Below are 21,016 nucleotides of genomic sequence, written 5' to 3'. Positions count from 1 at the left end.
CGCTCTCGCTTCACACGGTGAGGGCCTGGGTTCGATTCCCAGCCAGAGTAGAAACATTGGACGTGTTTCTTTCCACCTGTTGTCTATGTTCCCCATCAGTAAAATGGGTACCTGGGTGTTAGTCGACTGGTGTGGGTCGCATCCTGGGACACTGACCTAAGGAGGCCTGGTCACAGACCGGGCCGCGGGGGCGTTGACCCCCGGAACTCTCTCCAGGTAAACTCTCTCCAGGTAAACCACCACCACCACCACCACCACCACCACCACCACCACCACCACCACCACCACCACAGCACTAACAGTGTTTATTAAGCATCCATAACCTGGTCCCCGAACATCTGCTTCTGTATATATATATATATATATATATATATATATATATATATATATATATATATATATATATATATATATATATATATATATATATATGCAATACGATCACAGTAAACAGGTGATTTCAGAATATGCAAAACAACCACTCTGAAAGAATAGAGAAATTGCAAGCGCTTTCGTGACTACTCACATTATCAAGGAACTATGATAATGTGAGTAGTCACGAAAGCGCTTGGAATTTCTCTATTCTTTCAGAGTGGTTGTTTTGCATATATATATATATATATATATATATATATATATATATATATATATATATATATATATATATATATATATATATATATATATATATATACGTATATATATATATATATATATATATATATATATATATATGCAATAAGATCACAGTAAACAGGTGATTTTAAATTCTATCCATGATGGGTCCTGGCGAGAGATGAGACGTCTTGCTCTGTTCTCCACTCTGTCAAGCAGTCGCAGATGAGAGGGGGGGCAGGCAAACCAAGAAAGTGGAGCATACTCAAGGTGTGAGCGTTCTTGTGCCTCGTACAGAATCTTGCAACCCCTACTGTCAAGCAGATGCGAGATTACCTGGAGGTTACCTGGAGGTTATTCCGGGGATCAACGCCCCCGCGGCCCGGTCCATGACCAGGCCTCCCGATGGATCAGGGCCTGATCAACTAGGCTGTTACTGCTGGCCGCACGCAGTCCAACGTACGAGCCACAGCCCGGCTGATCCGGCACTGACTTTAGGTATCTGTCCAGCTCTCTCTTGAAGGCAGCCAGGGGTTTATTGGCAATTCCCCTAATGCTTGATGGGAGGCTGCTGAACAGTTTTGGGCCCCGGACACTTATGGTGTTTTCTCTTAGTGTACCAATGGCGCCCCTACTTTTTATTGGGGGCATTTTGCATCGCCTGCCCAGTCTTTTACTTTCGTAGGGAGTGATTTCTGTGTGCAGATTTGGGACCATTCCTTCCAAGATTTTCCAAGTGTAGATTATGATATATCTCTCCCTCCTGCGTTCCAACGAGTACAAGTCAAGTGCTTCCAAGCGTTCCCAGCAGTTAAGGTGCTTGACAGAACTTATACGTGCAGTAAAGGATCTCTGTACACTCTCTAGATCTGCGATTTCACCTGGTTTGTATGGAGATGTTAATGTACAGCAGTATTCCAGCCTAGAGAGAACAAGTGATTTGAAAAGGATCATCATGGGCTTGGCATCTCTCGTTTTGAAAGTTCTCATTATCCATCCTATCATTTTCTTTGCACGTGCGATCGTGGCACTGTTGTGATCCTTGAAAGTGAGATCCTCAGACATTACTACGGTGAAGTGCTGTAAGCTTCCTGGCTGCCTCGTTTGCTAGATTTACAACATGGTTCTTCATGGTTAGTTTGGAGTCAAAATTTCACCCCAAGAATATCAACTTCTTCTCCAGGTGCCAACACCCTCCCATTCATCCTTACTACTGCACCAGCATTACCATCATGGTACCTAGAGACGATCATCATTTGCGTTTTCTCAGGTGCAAATGTTATTTGCCATCTGTTTCCCCAAGCTGATATAGCTCTTAGCTGGTGATTGATGTAGCTTAGAGCAGCTGGCATTTCTTCTCTTGGGTAAGTAAATGTCAGTGTACAGTCGTCTGCATATGCATGTAATTTTTTTCTTTTTACACAGGGTTTGACAAGGTTAAGGATCCCTAGCTTTATTGACAAGCTATTTACAGGTTAAGGATGCCTAACTTTATTGGCAAGCTAAGAGCTGTTACCTACATCAGCTCATTTGAAAGCATTTTTATTGTTATGAGACATACAAGTAGGGAACAGGATGAAGTTGGTGCCATCTGTGGGCCAGCATTTTCATTTGATCAACTGACTTTATCTCGTTGACATCATTATGCTGTATGAATGTGTTCCATACTCGAGTCATCCTGGGTATGTATGATCTCAGATGGAGTGATGTTCTGGAGAGGGGTACAGCCAGAGTGAAGTTGCTGCTTTCTGCCCGTCTTGTGGCATAAAAGCTTGTTTCACGCTGTCCTCGAAGTGGATCCAAGTGTGGTATTTTGACAATATTGGCCTTGTACATAACAGTAAGGCCACCCACATCCCTCCTATGTTGAAGGCTCTGCTGAAATGACAGATCTATCCAGGATGGGTCCAGGCGAGAGATGAGACGTCTTGCTCTGTTCTCTACTCTGTCAAGCAGTCGCAGATGAGAGGGGGGGGGGGGCAGGCAAACCAAGAAAGTGGAGCATACTCAAGGTGTGAGCGTACTTGTGCCTCGTACAGGATCTTGCAACCCCTACTGTCAAGCAGATGCGAGATACGGCGAAGTGCTGTAAGCTTCCTGGCTGCCTTGTTTGCAAGATTTACAACATGGTTCTTCATGGTTAGTTTGGAGTCAAATTTCACCCAAAGGATATCAACTTCTCCAGGTGCCAACACCCTCCCATTCATCCTTACTACTGCACCAGCATTACCATCGTGGTGCCTAGAGACGATCATCATTTGCGTTTTCTCAGGTGCAAATGTTGCTTGCCATCTATTTCCCCAAGCTGATATGGCTCTCAGCTGGTGATTGATGTAGCTTAGAGCAGCTGGCATTTCTTCTCTTGGATAAGTGAATGTCAGTGTACAGTCGTCTGCATATGCATGTGATTCTGGGATGAGATGAAGAATGTCGTTGAAGTAGACATTCCATAACAATGGACCCAGGACGCTTCCTTGTGGAACACTTGCCCCAATAGGATGTCTTGCTGATTCCGTTCCATTGAGAACTACACTTAGAGATCTACCATGAAGGTAATCACTGAGGAGACATAGCGTAGAGCCTGCAATTCCCAGTGCTTGAAGTTTTGCTAAGAGGCCCTGGTGCCACACCCGGTCGAAAGCGCCAGCATGTCCAGTGCTACCACACAGCTGACTTTGGATTCATCCAGTGACTGGTGCCACTTAGTGGAGAGGTTTAACAACAGATCAGCAGCAGAGTAACCTTTCCTGAAGCCATATTGACGATCACAAAGTAGTGAGTGGTAGTCAAAAAACTCTGTCATTTGTCTTGAGATTATTGTCTCAAGGATCTTACCAGTGATTGACAGGAGTGACACTGGTCTGTAGTTGCTGATTTCTGCTCTGCTCTTCTTTTTGTGAACAGGGACTACATTTGCCTCTTTCCATAGAGAGGGCCATTTACACTGTACTAGGCAGTGCTGAAAGATGAGAGTTAGAGGTGCTGCTAGTTGGTCTGCACATCTTCTCAATAATCTTGGGCTCAACTTGTCTGGGCCCACAGCCTTTTCTTGGTCAAGCGATTTAAGAAGTAAATACGCCTCCTCCTGCCTTATTGTCACCACTGACAGTTTTGACACAGTTCTTGCAGCTAGCCAAGGAGGGTCCCTTGCTGGATCAGGAACTTGCATTTTGGTAGCAAAGTGTTCAGCAAAGAGGTCCGCCTTCTCTTGACTACTGGTAGAGGTGGTCCCATCCTGTCGATTTAGAGGTGGAATGAGTTCATCAGGCAGATAACCTTGTCTGTCCTTGACCAGGGACCACCAGGTTTTGGAGCCTACCCTACCTGATGCTAGCTTTCTTTTAGTGTCCACCTCCCATTTAGCAATGGCCCACTTTTGAACGTCACCCATATGCCTACAGGCTTGCCTGTGCAAGTTCCTGTTATAGATGGTAGGATGTCTCTTATACCTTCGCCATGCTTTGAACTTAGCAGTAGCAGCCTCTCTACAATGAAAGCCAAACCAAGGCTGATCCGTAGGCTTCGTCACATATTGCCGGTGAGGAATGTGTTCTTGTTGTAGATTAAGGATGTGTCCAGTGAAGGCTTTCACTTGGTTGTCAACATCCCCCTGGAGAAGAGCATTCCAATCAGTGGTGCGAGTTCAGAGCAAAGGGCTGGCCAATTACCTCTTTCCCATAGCCAGGTTGTGCGTGTGGACTCCTCACCTCGTTCTGTTGGGATCTTAAGTGTCGTAAAAACAGCCTTGTGGTCAGACGATCCAACATAGCCGAGGGGTTGACAAGTGACTATGCCTTCTGCCAGATCACTTACTACTGGGCCAAGGGAGGAGCCAGAGATGTGAGTAGGGAAATCAACAAAGTTTCTCATGTCAAACACTGCAAGAAGGTCATCAAAGTCCCTCTGTATAAGGTGCTGGTTGAGGTCACCAACAATTATGATATGTTGACAGTTGTGTTGTAGCAGAAGAGAGTCAATATTTTCCATTAGGAAGTTGATGGGATCTGCATGTTGCCACTGAGGTCTGTACATTGCACATGCTAGTACAGAGGTACTAGTGTTTATGCAGAGCTTGAAGAACATCATTTCAAGATGTGTAGGGGTGGCAACATCAATGTGCTGGGCATGAACACTTTTAGAGAAGCACACAGCAACACCTCCTCCTTGCCCTTGCCTGTCTCTTCTCATCCATGAGGTGTAGCCAGCAATTCTTGCAAAATTTTCTGGAGTCCTCTCTCACTCTCTCTCTCTCTGTCTGTCTGTCTGTCTCTCTCTCTCTCTCTCTCTCTCTCTCTCTCTCTCTCTCTCTCTCTCTCTCTCTCTCTCTCTCTCTCTCTCTCTCTCTCTCTCTCTCTCACTCTCTCTCTCTCTCACTCTCTCTCACTCTCTCTCTCTCACTCACTCTCTCTCTCTCTCTCTCTCTCTCTCTCTCTCTCTCTCTCTCTCTCTCTCTCTCTCTCTCTCTCTCTCTCTCTCTCTCTCTCTCTCTCTCTCTCACTCTCTCTCTCTCTCACTCTCTCTCACTCTCTCTCTCTCTCACTCACTCTCTCTCTCTCTCTCTCTCTCTCTCTCTCTCTCTCTCTCTCTCTCTCTCTCTCTCTCTCTCTCTCTCTCTCTCTCTCTCTCTCTCTCTCTCTCACACACACACACACACACATAATCACACAACAGATCAAGTGTCTATGGACAAGTGCGTTTGACGTCGGGTAAGTGCAGCCAGGTGAGCACAACGCTGCTCAGTATTCTCTATAAGTTCGCCTAGAGCATACTAACACAGGCTAGAGTGCCTCATCTAACTGTACCATGCTGCTCCTGCATACTTGCTGCTCTGCGTAATGTGAGGCTACCGCACCAGCACAGCATCACACGGTACCGCTACAGCATTGCATAATGCTGCCTCAGCATCACACACTGTTGCATAAGCATTGCACATCTGGTGAAGGGAACGCTAGCACGAGATATGTACATTACTGAATAACACCTGCTGAGAACGTCAGAGAGAGAGAGAGAGAGAGAGAGAGAGAGAGAGAGAGAGAGAGAGAGAGAGAGAGAGAGAGAGAGTATTGTTTCAGTGGAAAGGTCCGAACGAGTAACAGCCCAATTAAGTTGTATGCTGTAGTTATCTGCAGCAGCTTCCCATGAGCCTTTGTCCGAGAAAAGGCACAATACCGTGACTGGAACTGAACACAAATAACCTGCACATAGAAGAGAGGAGCTTATCACGACGTTCCGGTCCGTCTTGGATATTTGTTCTTTCATTATTATTTTTTTTCCACCAGCTGTGTTCTTGTTCCTACCCTCTGTGGGGCCCTAGATCCATTGTGGGCCCCAAGCTCCCTTGCAGTGCTCCTCTTTCTTATGAATTGACTGATTCCACTACTACTACTACTACTACTACTACTACTACTACTACTACTACTACTACTACTACTACTATTACTACTACTATTACTACTATTACTACTACTGCTACTACTATTACTACTACTACTACTACTACTACTACTACTACTACTACTACTACTACTACTACCACCTCCACTACTACCTCTCTTGCTCTCGTCATTGTCTGCTGGCCTATATATACTCCCTCCTTTTCTCCTTTCTGTGATTGGTTAAGCCCTGGCTCTATTTCTACGACTAGGAACACTCCTCTCCAGCACTATTCTTTGTCTGTCCCGTCTTCCCCGCTAAATCCCATTTGGGATCTTACCTGAACTTTCGTTCGTTCGTTCGTTCGTTCCTTTCTGTTAGTGTGAATTTGTAAATGATCTAAGTCGGACCGAAACGTCGTCGTAAGCTCCTCTCTTCTATGTGCGGGTTATTTGTGTAATAATATGATTATTTTCAGTAGAATTTATTATTATTATTATTATCAGAGGAGAGAGAAGATCGGAAATGGAATACAGACTGAGATGAAAGAAGCTTCAGGCTTTGCAAGGAAAACCTGGAAATGTGATTCACGCCAAACATATTCCCAAATTAGCTCTCTAACTTTGCAACTTTAAGGACATATGCGAATCTATCAAACGAAAAAAAAAAAACTAGAGGAATCTTAACGTGCTTTATAACGCTCAATGGCGCTGCGTACTCCAAGATGGACCTGACGTATGCTATGGATAAAGCATAAGTGCTTGACTATGAAGAGAGACCTTATAACCTAAAACTGATAACACAAGAAGAGATGTGGAACGAAGGGATATGATCTTGGTCTGCAAAATGCTCAGAGAGTATATGCACAGATCGGTTAAGATGCGAGCAGAGGAATCCAGGGGTTTTAGATGACAGGAGATAAATATATAGACGAGTGGAAGACACTAGACACGGAGAGGCGGAGGCAAACTCCATGCACTGTGTCATGAACCGGTATGAATGGGACCTGGAGGCCAAGTATCAGTAAAGACGATCATTAGAAGCCAAGGCAGGGGTCAGGAGCTATGAATCAACTACAAGCACAAGCAGGCGAGTACAACTTGGTGAACACAAACAGTTACGTTTAGCATAAATAGAAGAATAAGACATTCACTCATTATGTGCTCGTAACACATCTTTTCCTTTGCTTCCAGCACAGTAACAAGTTAGCATTAAACAAGTGAAGGTACGCACATATTTTCTTGCCTTCTTTTAATAACATACACTTATAGTGCCTCCCTCCCTCCCTGCCTCCTTCCCTCCCTCCACCCCTCCCTCCCTCCTTCCCTCCCTCACCATCCACCTTCCTTATTATCTTAACTCTCCCTTACCTGTTCCTTCCTCTTTATTCTCTTTCCTTCCTCTTTCCCCACTCCATTTAATAACGTCTTCTCAGCTTCTTTTCAGTCCTCTTTATTTCTCCATCATATTTATTCCCGCACCCTCCCCAATGCTTATCCTCTTCCTCCCTCCCCAGTACTCACCTCCACATTTCCTCCTTCCACTCACCCATCTCTCTCTCCTTCTATGAAGCTGCCGTAGCTGATGAAACCTTACTGGGATACTTAACAATATCCTCAGTACCCAACTGAAGCCTTCAAACTCGGGCTGACCGTGTTCAGTACCTTGTATGAGTCGCACCCCACTCTCTCCATTCCTCCCTCCTCACACCCTTCCTTCTTCGCCGTCCTTTCCAGCGAAGCGCATTAAACAAGCTTAAAAAGATAAGTTTGAGAATCAACCAGCAGTAAGCGACTGCATGTGATTAATCCTGACTGACCAGCTGGACCAGACTGCCTCAGTCTCGGCCACTTCCTCTCTCAGGTCCGCCTTTCCTGGCTTGTTGCTATCTTTGGAGACCATAGAGTGTTGGTCTGTCGTTATTAGGATTCATTAGATTCCGCGCTATGCTAATATAGAGTGAAAACTCGGGCCGCAGAGAACGCAAAGACTGGTTTTTGTGTATGAAGGGAACGGAGGAAAGTAAGATAGAGATAGATAGATAGATAGATAAAGAGAGAGAGAGAGAGTTCTTTTGTGTGGGTATCATGCTGTTTGAATCTATACCTACGTGTATCGGTATCATGTTCTGTAAATCTTCAACTGGCTTGTGTGAACATGTACACCACGTGGGTGAGCGTGTACACTAAGTGTGTGGGCGTGTACACCCCGTGTGTGGTAGCAAAACCAGCAATTGGAATTCCCAAATCAACCTTTGATTTGGGAATTCCAAGTGATCCCTGTAATCTCATCCATAGCCCACAGCAGTCTGTTGCTTGTCTGAGAAAGCCTCTACACGATGCCGAGGTACCAAGAGAAGAGAGAGAGAGAGAGAGAGAGAGAGAGAGAGAGAGAGAGAGAGAGAGAGAGACAGACAGACAGACAGACAGACAGACAGACAGACCCCAGGGGGCCATAATTTCTATCCCTATAGATGGATACGACTATATATATATATATATATATATATATATATATATATATATATATATATATATATATATATATATATATATACATATATATATATATATATATATATATATATATATATATATATATATATATATATATATATATATATATATATATATATATATATATATATATATATAGGATGTACATTTTAAGACTCGCGGAGATAGGTCGTGAAACAGAACTGTGTTAAGCCTCACATTCACTTTAATGATCTTCATATGTTCTTCAATATCAATAATAAATTCTAATGAGAATGATTGTATTTTAATGTTTATCCTGACCGGGTATAGCGTACCCGGGTATAACGGGCCCAGACAGTTTCTAGATGTATACTTCTCTGTGTCAATTGATTTCAAAACAATGGGTAAAGTGTCTGTGATTCACAGAATTTTCGATATTGTTGCAGTCAGGGCAAAACAATCTCAGATCTATCCACTACAGTTGTCATTAGCAGCCACTTGCAATCCCCATGAGTCCGCTAAATCGAGGGTTTAATGTTTTTTTTTTAATCGCTCAGGCTAAGCCCTTAAGGGTGAATCTGAGTAGGTAGTCGTAGAAGCTCTGTAATCTACTAACTAATCGCTAGAGAGAAGCACTATCGCCAAAGATCTATCTACGTAGAGTAAGTTTATTTAGACATAGGAATACATAGGTACAATGATCATACGTTGCAAAAAATTACCTAAAATAACCCAAAGCAAAGTCAGACAAAGTGACATATTTCCATCAGGGTCCATGTATACGTAGATGGTATGTGTGTTACTGGGATGCCCTTCATCCTGGCCCTGGGCACGGGGAAAGCCGTGAGGTAAGTGGAGAGGAGGAGCCAGGGTGCGTGCTGTTTCTTTCCCCACTCACATCTCCATTATGTACTATCCACTTGCCTCTTACTACGTCCCCAGCGGCCGCTCTGAGTTTATATATGATGCAACCCAACGTGCCACCTCGCGTTCATAACCCCGTGAATTTTTCATACTCGAATTACATATTCATCCCCATGTAATTCTTGTAATTCAAAGCAAATCTTGTAACTATGTTCTAATTATTCTAAAATAGTTGTGCATAATTGAAGGTTATGATGTGGTTTGATATGTTTTCAGATGTTATTATGAATTTTTCTGCTATATATTTATATGTCAAAGTCTCTCTCTCGATCTCTAAAATTATTTAAAAAAATAAATGACAATTTATTAGGTACCCTCTCAGGAGGACCTTTAAGTGGTTCCCAAATATTTTTTATTCGGTTTATACCTCGAGAAAGCCTCATCAGACAAGCTTCAAATTTTCAATAAATTGTGACCTTGATTTATATTCAATATCTAAAAAATGCCTTTTCTAATCACGTACAAAATATTAATGATGATGCCTTTTATAAAGAAGGATGATATCCTTATAAATGTAGTTGTTGTAGGGGCGAACTTTAAATTTTACTGTGATTGATAAAAACACTTTGAAACATTGGAATCAGGTCAGTTACTGAAGAATGCCTTATCTGATTGGCTTCAAACCTTCATTACTAAGGCCTATTGTGTTCCATGATACAAAAGGGAGAATAATCCCCAGAAAAAAGGCCTGAATTTTAGACATTAGAACAGTCATTACGATATCATGAGTCAGACTGATATATATTTTAAGATATTCTGGACACTGATAAATATTTATATTTTGTAAGTTTTAATTGTTTACACATTAATAACACACATATATATGCACATGTGTACATATATACACATATACGTAAGGACGCCTACATCCATGCAAGAATTCATACATATATATGCACATATATACATATATGTATGCACGTAATAAGATTACAGGTGAAATCACAATATGCAAAATAACCACAGTGAAAAAATTGTAAATTTCCAAGAGCTTTCATGATTTTTCACAGTATCAAGGAATTTCACTATTTTTTATACTGTTGTTATTTTGCATATTTATGCATACATATGTACACCAAGTACGTGTAAGGACATGTACACATTTTTGCGTACATGTATTTCCGCAAGAACACATCGGTACATAAATATGCATACATTGATACATACATACATTGGCACACATAAGCACAATATGCATATTCAAACATGCACAAATGTACGTACATACACTTACATAAGAATACATTCACTTATGCAAATACACACGTATACATATACATACGGAAAGTGGACATTCATATACTGATATGCATACATATGCAAACACATATGCTCATGTATACATACACAAAAGTGTATATACATGCACACATACATGCGTATGTGAATACATATTTTTATATATCACAGCAATATAATTTTGTCACAATACATTCTTCCTTTTGTGAGTATTGAGGTAGAGGAGCTGAGCTAATTAATTACTGGGACACCGTTCTCAGATGGCGCAGCATCAAGTGTATACTTAGGTGATTATGCATATAACAGACATGTATACTTAGGTATTTAATAACGTATGCATATGTAAACTTAGGTACTTAAAGCATAGCGTGCTGTACATACTAGTGGTGGAGCTGGATATGGGGGAAAATAATGTTAATAACTATTGGACTTGAGTCCTGGAGGGAGATAGTACAATGTCAACACTCTACAGGAGGGGTGTGGGATATTTACTGTTTAGCGTGTCTCTGGCAAGATGGTGTGAATGATGGTGAAAGTGTTTTTTTTGAGTTGCCCAGCCTCGGTGTGAGGCGGCCAGCGGGTTTAAAAAAAAATTATAGGACGTCACTGGAAACTTACCAGGCATCTGGAAGGCTGGAAAACAGCGAGGATAAAGACAGGCTGCAGACCAAACCTTCATTTTAGACCAACATTTCCCTCGAGACTAACAAAGTTATATTTTAAAGTTGTTATAAATGATCTAACAATCGGATCCTCACATAATTACGACCAGCATCAAGCAATTTTTTTTCCTCCCCTGACAATTAACGTAACAAGACCATGTATAACTACAATTTATAGGGCATATTAGTTTGCATTTATTCTGTATATATATTTTATCATTTTTCTTTATATTACAACTATTTGTCAGACACAATGGCTTTATATGTGTCTGTCTTATTTATACTTTAATGAACCGAGGCTGAACTGGTCCTCTTAGCTTCTTGTGAATATATCGTGACGAGTAAGTACTTGTTTTTTTCCTTCTCTCTGCCTCTGTTATTAGCGTTGCGTAATTTGCTTCTGTGTTGTTCCCACTCTTTCTTCCGTTGTTTTCTTCTTATCCATTCTTCCCACCTGCGTCGAAGTTCACCAGGTAACGACCTTAATTAGCTCCCGTATCTCACCTGCTGAACAGCAATTATATGCTAATGACTGACTCAACACTGTACCGCCTAATTTATCTCTAGTAGGGGTTCTTCGTGCCCTCTCTCTCTCTCTCTCTCTCTCTCTCTCTCTCTCTCTCTCTCTCTCTCTCTCTCTCTCTCTCTCTCTCACTCTCACTCTCTCTCTCTCACTCTCACTCTCTCTCTCACTCTCACTCTCTCTCTCAACGAGGGTTGAGGTGTCGTGGGTGGTGCGGGTGGACGGGCAAGATTTTTGTGGTACAGAGGATGATACCAGCCCCAAGCACTGTATTATTTACTAATATTATTATAATGTTGTTATTCGTCTTTGTATGTAGCGCTAAACCCATTTGAGCCCTTCACCGCAAGGTGTAGTGTGGGATCAGTCCTCCGTACAGTAATAACACCACGGAGCTGTACTTCTGCAGCCAGGCTTCCCCTAAGTGTTTCGGTAGCAGCCGTTTGCATTTTATTTGAAGACTTTTTGCCTCCTGCTGCTCTTACTGGGGCGAAACGTCTCCAAATAAAATGCCTGAATTTATCGTTTCATGAAATGTCTTTTTTTCATAGTGCATTGCACTCAATCCTAACTGTAAAAATCATAAAAAAATAATAGTTTGGGTCATTCTGCCGCAGAAGGAAAGCTGCAGACTCGATATTCGGTTTATTAACCATGAGAGAGACACGCTACGTAATTGTCCCCAGTTAAGTGCTCCGTCTTACGAGCACAGACGGTGTATCGAGCCTCCACCTGCCCTTGCGCTGACCGGCTCGCACGGGTGTCGTGCCAGGCATAGGCTATTAAAAAATAATAATACAGATACAAAACTTAAAAACTATTTATTGCCACTTTTTTGAAATTATAAAATAGTACCTGCCTAGAATGGGCCTATAGGCCTGCTGCAGTTTTCCTCCATTCTTATATTTTTATGTAGTCCATTATCTAGACATAAAATATTTAGGGAGGCTGAATCTTCTCCTTACATTTTTAAAATAAAATAAATATATCGGAAGCGTTCCCTTAGTTGTTATAAATGACCGGACAACTGAAAGGTTCTTCAACACTCCAATTATAAAGAAACCAATCCAAAAAAATCTCAGCAGAAAGGTACATTTGAGACGATTGCTCTAACATGCGTTAAACTTGGATGGTGAAGATACTCATTACTGTGTTAAACCAGAGTTGCGTACACTTAACACGGCCAACCGACCAGCAAATACACAACAAGAGACCAGCACACACACAGCGATTGACCAGCACACAAACAACGATCGACCTGCACACAAACAACGATCGACCAGCACACAAACAACGATCGACCAGCACACAAACAACGATTGACCAGCACACATACAACGATCGACCAGCACACACACAATGATCGACCAGCACACACACAACGATCGACCAGCACACACACAATGATAGACCAGCAAACACACAACGATCGACCAGCACACACACAACAAGCGACCAGCACACCCACAACTATCGACCAGCACGCACACACACAACAAGCGACCAGCACACACACAACGATCGACCAGCACAGAACGATCGACCAGTACACACACAACGATCGAACAGCACACACACAACGATCGACCAGCACACACGCACACAAAAAGCGACCAGCACTCGCACAACTATCGACCAGCACACACACACACAACAAGCGACCAGCACACACACAACAAGCGACCAGCACACACACAACGATCGACCAGCATACGCACAATGATCGGCCAGCACACACACAACGATCGACCAGCACACACACAACGATCGATCAGGAAATACACAACGATCGACAAGCACACACACAACGATCGACCACCACACACACAACGATCGACCACCACACACACAACGATCGACCAGCACACTCACAACAAGCGACCAGCACACAACGACCGACCAGCACACACACAACGATCGACCAGCACACAAACAACGATCGACCTGCACAAACACAACGATCTACCAGCACACAAACAACGATCGACCTGCACAAACACAACGATCGACCACCACACACACAACGATCGTCCAGCACACTCACAACAAGCGACCAGCACACAACGATCGACCAGCACACACACAACGATCGACCAGCACACCCACAACAAGCTACCAGCACACACAACGAACGACCAGCACACCCACAACAAACGACCAGCACACACACAACGATCGACCAGCACACACACACAACGATTGACCAGCACACCCACAACGATCAACCAGCACACACACAACGATCGACCAGCACACACACAACGATCGACCAGCACACACACAACAAGCGACCAGCACACACACAACGATCGACCAGCACACACACAACGATCGACCAGCACACACACAACGATCGACCAGCAAACACACAACGATCGACCAGAACAAACACAACGATCGACCAGCACACACACAACGATCAACCAGCACACACATACAACAAGCGACCAGCACACACACACACAACAAACGACCACCACACGCACAACTATCGACCAGTACACACACACACAACAAGCGACCAGCACACACACAATGATCGACCAGCACACACACAACGATCGACCAGCACACACACAATGATAGACCAGCAAACACACAACGATCGACCAGCACACACACAACAAGCGACCAGCACACCCACAACTATCGACCAGCACACACACACACAACAAGCGACCAGCACACACACAATTATCGACCAGCACAGAACGATCGACCAGTACACACACAACGATCGAACAGCACACACAGAACGATCGACCAGCACACACACACACACACAAAGCGACCAGCACTCGCACAACTATCGACCAGCACACACACACACAACAAGCGACCAGCACACACACAACAAGCGACCAGCACACACACAACGATCGACCAGCATACACACAATGATCGGCCAGCACACACACAACGATCGACCAGCACACACACAACGATCGATCAGGAAACACACAACGATCGACAAGCACACACACAACGATCGACCACCACACACACAACGATCGACCAGCACACTCACAACAAGCGACCAGCACACAACGATCGACCAGCACACACACAACGATCGACCAGCACACTCACAACAAGCGACCAGCACACAACGATCGACCAGCACACACACAACGATCGACCAGCACACACACAACAAGCGACCAGCACACACACACAACGATCGACCAGCTCACACACAACGATCGACCAGCACACCCACAACAAGCGACCAGCACACACACAACGATCGACCAGCACACCCACAACAAGCGACCAGCACACACACACAACGAGCGACCAGCACACACACAACGATCGACCATCACACACACAACGATCGACCAGCACACCCACAACGATCAACCAGCACACACACACAACTTTCGACCAGCACACCCACAACGATCAACAAGCACACACACAACGATCGACCAGCACACACACAACAAGCGACCAGCACACACACAACGATCGACCAGCACACACACAACGATCGACCAGCACACCCACAACAAGCGACCAGCACACACACAACGATCGACCAGCACACACACAACGATCTACCAGCACACACACAACGATCGACCAGCACACACACAACGATCGACCAGCACACACACACAACGATCGACCAGCAAACACACAACGATCGACCAGAACAAACACAACGATCGACCAGCACACACACAACGATCAAACAGCACACACACACAACAAGCGACCAGCACACACACAATGATCGACCAGCACACACACACACAACAAGCGAGCAGCACACGCACAACTATCGACCAGCACACACACACACAACAAGCGACCAGCACACACACAACAAGCGACCAGCACATACACAATGATCGACCAGCACACACACAACTATCGACCAGCACACACACACAATGATAGACCAGCAAACACACAACAAGCGACCAGCACACACACAATGATCGACCAGCACACACACAACTATCGACCAGCACACACACAATGATAGACCAGCAAACACACAACGATCGACCAGCACACACACAACAGGCGGCCAGCACACCCACAACTATCGACCAGCACGCACACACAACAAGCGACCAGCACTCACACAATGATCGACCAGCACACACACAACGATCGACCAGCACACACACAACGAGCGACCAGCACACACACAACGATCGACCAGCATACACACAACGATCGACCAGCACTCACACAACAAGCGACCAGCACACACACAACTGTCGACCAGCACACACACACAACAAGCGACCAGCACACACACAACGATCGACCAGCACACACACAACGATCGGCCAGCACACACATAACAAGCGACCAGCACACTACGATCGACCAGCACACACACAACGATCGACCTGCACAAACACAACGATCGACCAGCACACACAACGATCGTCCAGCACATTCACAACAAGCGACCAGCACACAACGATCGACCAGCACACACACAACGATCGACCAGGACACAACGATCGACCAGCACACACACAACGATCGACCAGCACACACAGAATGATCGATTAGCACACACAAAACGATCGTCCAACACACACGCAACAAGCGACCAGCACTCACACAAGTGACCAGCACACACACAACAAGCGACCAGCACACACACAACAAGTGACCAGCACACACACAACAAGTGACCAGCACACACAACAAGTGACCAGCACACACACAACAAGCTTCCAGCACTCACACAAGTGACCAGCACACACACACAACAAGTGACCAGCACACACACACAAGTGACCAGCACACACGCAACAAGTGACCAGCACACACACAACAAGTGACCAGCACACACACAACAAGTGACCAGCACACACACAACAAGTAACCAGCACACACAAAACAAGCGACTTCACATACACAACTAGCGACCAGCACACACACAAGTGACCAGCACTCACACAAGTGACCAGCACTCACACAACTAGCGACCAGCACACACACAACAAGTGACCAGCACTCACACAAGTGACCAGCACTCACACAACTAGCGACCAGCACACACACAACAAGTTACCAGCACACACATAACAAGGGACCAGCACACACACAACAAGTGACCAGCACACACACAACAAGGGACCAGCACACACACAACAAGTGACCAGCACACACACAACAAGCGACCAGCACACACACAACAAGTGACCAGCACACACACAACAAGCGACCAGCACACACATAACAAGGGATCAGCACACACACAAGTGACAAGCGCACACACAACAAGCTACCAGCACACACACAACAAGCTACCAGCACACACACAACAAGCTACCAGCACACACACAACAAGCTACCAGCACACACACAACAAGCTACCAGCACACACACAACAAGCTACCAGCACACACACAACAAGCTACCAGCACACACACAACAAGCTACCAGCACACACACAACAAGCTACCAGCACACACACAACAAGCTACCAGCACACACACAACAAGCTACCAGCACACACACAACAAGCTACCAGCACACACACAACAAGCTACCAGCACACACACAACAAGCTACCAGCACACACACAACAAGCTACCAGCACACACACAACAAGCTATCAGCACAATCTCAACAAGCGCCCAGCTCATCCCCACAACAATCATCACTGCCAACACAGCAACAGTGACAGCATTACAACCAGTTGTGTCATCGGGAGGAGGAAAGACTAAACCGACCTAATTGTGAAGATGTCTTTTACATAGTATTTGCTTAACGAGTACGACAGACTTTGCAGTGATTTTGCCGTGTTTTTGTAGTGTTTGCGTAGAGTTTTTGCAGTTTTTTTTGTATTTTTTTGTAGTGTTTTATAGTGTTTTTGTAGTCCTCTTTTGTTTCGTAGAGAAACTTGTCGATCAGAAGTTTAGGTTCGCTTAAGGTGCACATAAATTTACTGAATGTTTTTGTTCTTCTTCTTCAGGGAGCTGGATTGTCGGTGGGAGGTCGTCGAGATCCTCCAGTGTCACAGTCATCACCGAGGGTGCAGCGGGAGGTGAAATCCAATACGCCCTTTAAGCGGACCAGGTCTCGAGTATTCTACGCCTCGCAGACGGAGTCATGGGCCGCCGGCACCAACGACGCCACTCCGAAAGACAAATCACTTTGCAAAGAACTAAGTTTTAGCCCACCGTGTGTGCCCACCAGCGTCAAGGCTCACGATGCCAGAACCACGCCCACCTCTAAGGTCCTGACCAGCTCTAAGAGCCCTACCTCTAGAAACACGACCACTCCTAGATCTTCAAACATTAAGTCCACGTTCACCTCCAAGATTGGAGTTCTTCACAAAATCAGCCCACTGTACAGAGACTCTTGCAAGTCTAATAAAGACATCCGAGGAGGAATATGTGAGGCCGCTATCCTGGAGACAGGGGAGGAAGCCTGCAGTTCAGGAGAGGAGGCCGGAGAAGTGTCCCCCGGTGGGTCTTTCCGGGGGTCCTTGAGGGGCTCCCCATCTCACCGGTCGCAAGATTCCGGTTACTCAGACTCCGGAGAGTCCACCAACGCTCACAATGACAGTGACGGCTCTCCCACCACGCCACCCAATATAAAACACATAACACGGGTTTACTTCGGGGACAGCCCGGAAGAGGCTTGTCTGTACAATGATAAAATCGTCTGTTCGCCAGAGTTCAAGACCGATCAGGTGAGCTTCCCCATTATCAGCCCGACAAGTCTCGATTCACCTGGAATAGAGAGCACGATCAGCAATCAAGCTAGCCCAGGAAGCCTTTCTAATGGGAGCCTGGAAGAGCTCTCCGAGGAGCTGGAATACAAGAGTGTCCTGGAGGCTGCCGCGCGGCGCACCGGTGCCGTCAGGAAGCGTAGCACTAATAACACTGGGTCGTCGTCATCGCCTGTTGTCAGAAGACCTCAGCGTCGCAGCAACGGCACAGACAAGTTAGTGGAACACAAACTCGAGAACCGTCGTCCAACTCCGCTGAAGGCCAGACGTCGCTGGTCTGCTGCTGATCTGCAGCAGCAGCAACAACAGACAATCAAGCAGCGGAAACCTCAGTATCAGGCGGCCACTACGCCTCCTGTGTACACCTCGCGGAGTACCAGCACCAACGACCTGCCAGGTAGCGCCCCCATGGGCGTCGCGGGGAGGGTTGGCGGGGCATGGTCTATGGATGCCCTGGACGACCCTATTCCTGCCTGGAGGGTAGCTGGTGACACCACGACTCCCCCCTCACGGTGGCGGGCGGCTGGTAACGACTCTACGATCACCCCATTACTCCCACATTACGCCCGCAGGATCAGGATACACCCAGTAGCCATCGCCAAGGAAATGAGGTTAGTGCTCAACCACGATGCTGTCTCTGAGGGCCTCTTGACCCAAAAGACTAACGAACGAAACACTTACGAAAGACAATAAAGATACCCAAGTGTTGCACAAGTATCTCATTCATGTTCTTGACGGTGTTTTAAACCATTTATGTAATATCTCTTGTTCCGAATTATTATTATCATAATCATAACAAAGCAATGAACCCATAAGAGTCATACAGCGCTGCATCTTGATCCGACAAATTTGAACTATCCTTCCCACCTTTTTCTTTCGACCTTAGTATCTCTCGTTTCCCAGGTACTGTAGGAACCAAACATATTATACAGCACCTGTATGACCTGTTTTCACACTATCGTGTATACAAACTAGTTAATGTATGTCGCAGTGCAGAGGCATGTGAAGGTATGTTTGTGTATGCAAGACACTACTACCACTCACTCTACTTACCAGTTCGTTTAAACCGAAAGAGAGTTTTCATCTGCCCCGACAGCCGGGTTGGGGGCCGCCCTGTTCGGCTACCCTGATGCCCCCCGACACCGCACGTCTGATGGATCACCCGCCACAGCTACCAATTTCAACCCATTATGGTGTAGCCGTCATTATCTTAACCACAGTTGTTATTAATGGTCGTTCCCTGTCGGGCGCCTCATTAATTACAGACACTCAAGTACTCCGATGAGATTGTAATATTTGGTGGGTTTAGATGTGAAATAGTGATGTTTAGTGGGTTTACAGCTCGTGAAGAGTGATCATAGGTTAGGGATCTTGGGTCTACAACTGTGGCAGTGATCATGGGTTTACAGCTCGTGGAGAGTGATCTTGGGTCTATAGCTGTTAGGGATCAAGGGTCTGCAGTTAAGGATCAAGGGCCTACACCTGTTAGTAATCATGGGTCTACAGCTGTGGGGGAATAAAGGTCGCTATCACAACCCTTTTATACTCACAGTAGATACTTGTTCCACAGGTGTACAACAGTGAGGCTTGGCTGGTTGTACATTGGTTGTGTAGAGAGAGAAAGGGAAGGCTACCAGAGAGCCGAGGAGGAGACAGAGTGCACCAGCGAGTGCTGGACACATGTAACACATATGTAACAGAAGACTAGGCAAGAAACTATTCTGTTAATTTTGGTGGTTCTACGGCGTTTAAACAATGAACGGTAGATTGTTTAAGTTACGATTACGATAGTGTAATTCGCGTTACAAAAAACTATTTTTATAAGAACAGGTTACAGACAAAGGTATTGTTGTTCCCGCATTAATTACCAGCCAGGGAAAACATGTACTCGCCAGTTTGGCCTTGACAATTTTTTACTGAACCAAGTTGATTCTCAAATTCATGAGCTTTATTCCGTCACCGGTTTTCTCTCTCCCACTATTCTAGTGTTTTTCTCCTTGTGACTGTATCTCTGCCTGTTCCTGCATTTGCATTTGCTCATGTATATATATATATATATATATATATATATATATATATATATATATATATATATATATATATATATATATATATATATATATATATATATATATATGTCGTGCCGAATAGGCAGAACTTGCGAACTTGGCTTAAATAGCAACGTTCATCTTGCCATACAGGACAAGTGAAAATTTGTGTATGCAATAATTTCGCCAAAATCATTCTGAACCTAACAAAAAAAAATGTATTTCACTCTGTTTGTTTAGTATTAAATTTCTGTAAACAAATCTAAAATATATTTAGTTGGGTTAGGCTAAAATAAATTGTTCTTGTTATAATAAGGTTAGGTAAGTTTTCTAAATTCCTTTTGGTGCAAAATTATAAATTTTTACATCAGCATTAATGAAAAAAATATATCTTTAAACGTATAAGAGAAAATTTTAGAAAGGACTTAATTTTAAAAGAG

At 44.7% G+C, this 21,016-nt stretch overlaps 1 protein-coding gene across 1 annotated transcript in view; it reads left to right on the top strand.

The window, feature by feature from the left end:
- LOC128689993 (protein inscuteable homolog) overlaps nt 1-21,016 on the top strand; it is a 146,272-nt gene that overhangs the window by 68,504 nt on the left and 56,752 nt on the right. The window contains exon 2 of the mRNA XM_053778460.2: nt 17,767-19,139. Within this exon, the coding sequence (XP_053634435.1) occupies nt 17,767-19,139 (1,373 nt within the window). The remainder of the gene's footprint in view (nt 1-17,766; nt 19,140-21,016) is intronic.

Source organism: Cherax quadricarinatus, chromosome 25 (genome assembly GCF_038502225.1).
Source record: "Cherax quadricarinatus isolate ZL_2023a chromosome 25, ASM3850222v1, whole genome shotgun sequence".
Classification (NCBI taxonomy): domain Eukaryota; kingdom Metazoa; phylum Arthropoda; class Malacostraca; order Decapoda; family Parastacidae; genus Cherax; species Cherax quadricarinatus.
The sequence above is the reverse complement of the archived record's forward strand: the minus strand, read 5'-3'. Positions and strand labels throughout refer to the sequence as shown.